The sequence below is a fragment of the Hippocampus comes genome, unplaced genomic scaffold (genome assembly GCF_001891065.2).
Source record: "Hippocampus comes isolate QL1 unplaced genomic scaffold, H_comes_QL1_v1.1 scaffold445, whole genome shotgun sequence".
Lineage (NCBI taxonomy): Eukaryota > Metazoa > Chordata > Actinopteri > Syngnathiformes > Syngnathidae > Hippocampus > Hippocampus comes.
The window spans coordinates 209005-214105 of record NW_017805415.1 but is presented as its reverse complement, the minus strand read 5'-3'; the positions used below and the strand labels follow the sequence as shown (position 1 = coordinate 214105).

Sequence of the window (5101 nt, the reverse complement as noted above, 5' to 3'; positions counted from 1 at the left end):
TACAAGTAAAAGAGGCCCACAAAATAGTCTTTGGATGACAATTGTCTGTACAAATGTGGATCTATTTTTAATATGATACGATTGAAATTTGAGGGCTACCATACGATTGACTCGAGCTTCGATTTCAGAATACAAATCAATAGAATCAATCAATAAAAAATTTGGCATTGCATTATTTTTCAAATGGGCTCCAACATTACAAAGAAAATGATACTTATTTGTGAGAACAAGATTTTAGATTCCGTATTTTCTTTTCAGCTTCTCCACCAATTCAACGTAGGCAGCCATTGCCTCTTCTTTGGACAGACCTGTGGAGTCACAACCAACAGTCACTGTGCACTCTGCTTGACCGTCAAACACCACTCACTCTAGTATTTAAGATTTACCTTTCTTTCCCATCCACGAATCCCATTTTCGTCTTCCCAAGATGTCTAATATCCCTGGACGCTCTGTGGATGCAAAGATGGCGGATGATTTTCTCTCGTGAACAAATCCAGTCGAAACTCACTGTCACACGGAATCCTTGATCAAGACCCAGGTGGAGGATTTTCACATATTTGAAGAATGTCTTGCAGGGCAAAATAAACCAGCTTGATACAAACCTATCAGTCTTTTCATCATTTTCACAGTGACACCCAACCTGTCTAGCTTCATTCTGTCCTCGGAGCACACCCTTTTAGGAGTTTATGTGCAAAAACGCCAGATATCCCCAGATACTCATTTTAATTTTTTTTAAGCTCACATTTACTCACCAGACTCAAGGTCCCCATTCGTGGCCTGCTTGTATAAGCCATACAGCTCATTCACTTCTTCACGGTTAGGCTGTGTTTTCAGTTTCTTCGCCTCGCTCGCTGCTTTCTCAAAGCTTTCCTGTAGTGTAAAGAAAGAGGGAGGTGGCACTGGACAAACAGGCTGAAGGAGAGGAGCACAATCTTGCACAATGCTGTGACTGACAGAAGCACCTTTCAAAGTCTGTTAGCTAAAACTTACAGTCATGGCCACAGTGAGCAGGAGACGCTTTCAAAGTGGTGAACTTGTATTCCAGGTGGCAGCCTTGTCAGCGGTTGCTGCTGTCGAGTAAATGTGGGAGGCACCTTTGTACGCCTCATCAGCAAGCAGGAACACGATTCCCCTGATCAACTCTTGTTCAATTTAACCCTTACATATACTGTTCATTTCCCATGCACACCGTATGTTTTTTGACCCAGGTCAAAAATAGCCTACTAATAATTACGCAATACAGTTCTTTTCCAAATGTATTAAGTCCTACATCGATTCAGGGATATTTCTTTCTTTGTCAATGTTTCGGAGAAAAAGGTGTGTGTTTTATGCTATGCATGACTCATTTTTAGATTCTATTCTTCACAATGTCTACCACAATAACCTCAGTCATTGAAGCTTCAAGAGTATAAGCCCCTCCCCTTTTTTCTATAACTCTTTATTGCTGATACTCCATTTTTGCATCGGACTGCTACTGTTCCTTGTACATTTTATTCTGATGCTTTTGTACACTTTCATTCCAAAGACCAACAGTGAGTGTGCAAATGGTTGTGTATCTACAGTACAGACGGTTCTTTGGACTGTTTCAATCTCCCTTTTGATGATTTATGTCGCATAAAACAAACAATGCATTTTGTAAATTCATGGCATGTAGCGACCCAATTGCAATTAAATTTGCAAATCATGTTCAACCTACATTTATAAAGATGCATCGTATTGTATATTTTTGAACACACTACGAAGACAAGATATTTCATATTCAAACTGATAGACTTAATCATTAACTTGGAATTTAATGGCTGCAACACGATCCACCATGGTGGTGTACCATGTGCAGAATGTGGTTTGACATTGTCTTTAAATTTAATGGCTGCAACATGTTCCAAAGAAGCTTGGACAGGGTCATGTTTACCACTGCGTTACATCATCGTTTATTTAAACAGCATTCAATAAACGTTTGGGAACTGAGGACACGAATTGTTATAGCTTTGTAGGTGGAATTCTTACATTCTTACTTGACGTACAACTTCAGCTGTTCAACAGTCCAGGGTCTTCCTTGTCGTACTTTACGCTTCACAATGAGGCACATATTTTCAGTGGTCGATGAGTCTGGATTCCAGGCAGGCCAGTCTAGTACCCACATTCTTTTACGCCGAAACAATGCTGGTGTACCATGTGCAGAATGTGGTTTGACATTGTCTTACTGAACTAAGCAGGGGTGTCAATGAAAAAGGTGTTGCTTAAATGGCAACATATATTTCTCCAAAACCTGTACGGACATTTCAGTCATTGGCACTAACACAGCTCCATACCATCGCAGATGCTGGATTTGGAACTTTGTGTCCGTAACAGTCCAGATGGTTCTTTTTGTTTTTGGCCCCAGAGGACAAGACGTCCACAATTTTCCAAAACATTCTGAAATGTGGACTCGTCAGACCACAGAACACTTTTCCACTTTGCATCAGTCCATCTTATATGAGCTCAAGCCCAGAGAAGAAGGCGGTGTTTCTGGGTGTTGTTGAGAAATGGATTTTGCTTTGCTTACTAAAAGTTATCAAATATCACGGTGGATTAATTATACTTTGTTTTTTATAATTTTTTGTTGCTGTCAAAGATAAAAAATGGTCAAATTTAATTCAGAATAGTATGTGGGGGTTCATCAATTGTACATGATTATTACACCAATCCATTCATTCCTTTTCTATGGATTGTACACCTTAGCTGGGAGGCCAAAGCCTAGTGGTGAAGTACGTTCTAGAGTCCATTTGAGCCGATTCATCCTTATTAAAAAATGCTAAAGGTGCCTCGGTACAGTGGGTGACAGCGGCAAACGCGCTACAAATGACAGAAATCTGCAAACGCAATAATACTGTAAACAACAACAGAAAAAACGTTTGGAAAAAAGACAGAGACTTGCAAACTAAAAACCACACAAAACAACTGCAAAGCAAAAACTCTGCAAGTAAGAAATATTGCAAGTGGCCAAAAGGCTGAAAAAAACAGGACTGCTGCAAACATAAAACAAACACATACATGCCAAAATAATAATAATAATAATAATAATAATAAATGTTGCAATCAGCAGCAAAGTGGAAGCAAACATTACAAACCACAAAACTCTGCGCAATTCCAAAACACACCAACTCAAAAATGATGGCAAGAAAAAGATGATGCACGAAATTAAAGTTTACGAGGCGCAGGTCCGCAAGACCAGTTCTGTGAGTCCAGATTCTCTGGAAGGACCTGGGCAGGATTGTCTGATTTTTTTTTTTTAATGTTTTTATTTTTTTATAATGAATCTTTATTCGAACAAGTCAAAGTACAATACTCAATAAACAGAAAACAAAATGAACATGTTATAGGATTGTCTGATTAGTAGGTACCGCAATGAGTCCAGTGACGTCCGCAACAGATTGGCACATTCTGAGTTGTCGGTCCAATCACGTAATAACTACGCTCAGGGGTGATTGAGCCTTTTTTCCGTTGCTGATCCCTTGCTTTGGAATAACCTCCCGCTCAATGATCGGCAAGCCCCCTCGCTGCCCATCTTTAAAATTCGTCTTAAAACTAATTTTTATTCTTTGGCGATTGAGTCACCACGAGACCTGATTTTTTAGTTTGACTGTTTATGTGCTTTCCGCTGTCTTTGGTATTCATTTATTGTTTGTTGTTGTTTGAATTATTTTTGCTCCATGTACGGTACTTTGTATACAGCGGTGTTTTGTTTTGTTTTAAGTGCTCTAGAAATAGAGTTGAGACATTATCTTTTACAATATTATAAAAGAGAAGCATAGTTACATGGCTCGAACCGTGTTTGTTTATTAAAGCTTGTAAGATATCACATCAACGCAAGACATACAGGGAGAAAAATTGCACAATAGACAAAGGACGGTGGGGAATAGAAGTTCACGTGAGACCAGAAAATGGGGAGGGTCTGGTCTCACAGGGCTGGTCCTGCGATGCCCCTTAGTGGCCTGGCAAACTTCCGTTTATTGGCGTGAACTTGCATCATTTTTTTCTTGCCACTGTTTTTGAGTTTGTGTTTTGGTGTTTCGCAGCGGTTTTCGTTGTTGTTGTTTTAAATGCTTGCTTTTATGGCAGCATTTCTTGTGTTTATTTTTTGCATTTATGTGTTTGTATTTTGTTTGCATCATTCCTGCGTTTGCAACATTTCTTGCAGCGTTTTTGATTTGCCGTGTGTTTCAGTTTGCAAGTGTGTGTCTCTTTCTTCCCCCAAGTAACCCTGTGTTTGCAGCGTTTGCCCCTGTCGGCAATCGTACCTCGACCTCAAGGGGCCGCCACAAACTCAAAACAGTTACCTGTATATGTACCTTAAGGTACTGTAGCTTAAAAATAGTCATCACAGATTCAAATGCAAATTAATATTACTAAATACAATGTAGTGGATAGTTGTATCTAATGATGCTTTTATTTTTGGTGTTGCTTAGAACTTAAGATTGTTCTTGGTTTTGCTGTTCGGTGCTTTCTACTGTTTTTATTACCGATTTGCTTTACTGTTTGTTGTATATGTTAATTTGCTCCATGTACAGCACTTTGTATGCAGCGATGGCTGTTTGAAAGTGCTCTATAAATACAGTTGAGTTGAGTTGCATTTACATCTGAATATTGAATGTTTTTCCCCATTTTTAATATTCGATTTAAATGCTATTCCTTATGTAAAGGATTATTAAACCTTAGGTGTTAACTTTAAATTGCCCCAAAATTCAACGTCAGTGTTAAATTGAGCGACATCTAGTAAATTAAAGACAATGGTTAATTAAAAAAAGAAAAAGGTATTGGTAAATGTTCATCGCCGATGAGGGGGAGGGGCCATATTGAATCTCGCCTAGCAGGCCACATTGAATGGAACAATCTGAGTCCAGGGAGAACTCAATCACAGGCCGAACAAAAATTCACTGGCACTGAAAATTCCAAATAGAGATCTCATTGTGCCACTAGATGACAGCATCGCACAAGTGGACAAAACCAGGCCAACCAGGCTTTTTCCGTGACCCAATATCTACCAGCTGCAACCTCTCAAATTGTTTTGAATAAAAAGTGGCTTTCATCCTAAATGATGTTAAAACACATGGACTTCAGA

The 5101-nt window shown here is 39.1% G+C and overlaps 1 protein-coding gene across 1 annotated transcript; it reads right to left on the bottom strand.

Moving 5' to 3' along the window:
• LOC109518161 (acyl-CoA-binding protein-like) lies at nt 1-1088 on the bottom strand. The gene is made up of 4 exons (XM_019873840.1): nt 991-1088; nt 753-870; nt 387-449; nt 1-308 (listed from the first exon to the last, which is right to left on the bottom strand). The coding sequence occupies exons 1-4, from the start codon at nt 994-996 to the stop codon at nt 235-237; spliced, it is 261 nt and encodes an 86-aa protein (XP_019729399.1). The 5' UTR covers nt 997-1088; the 3' UTR covers nt 1-234.
• Nucleotides 1089-5101: the final 4013 nt, after the last annotated feature.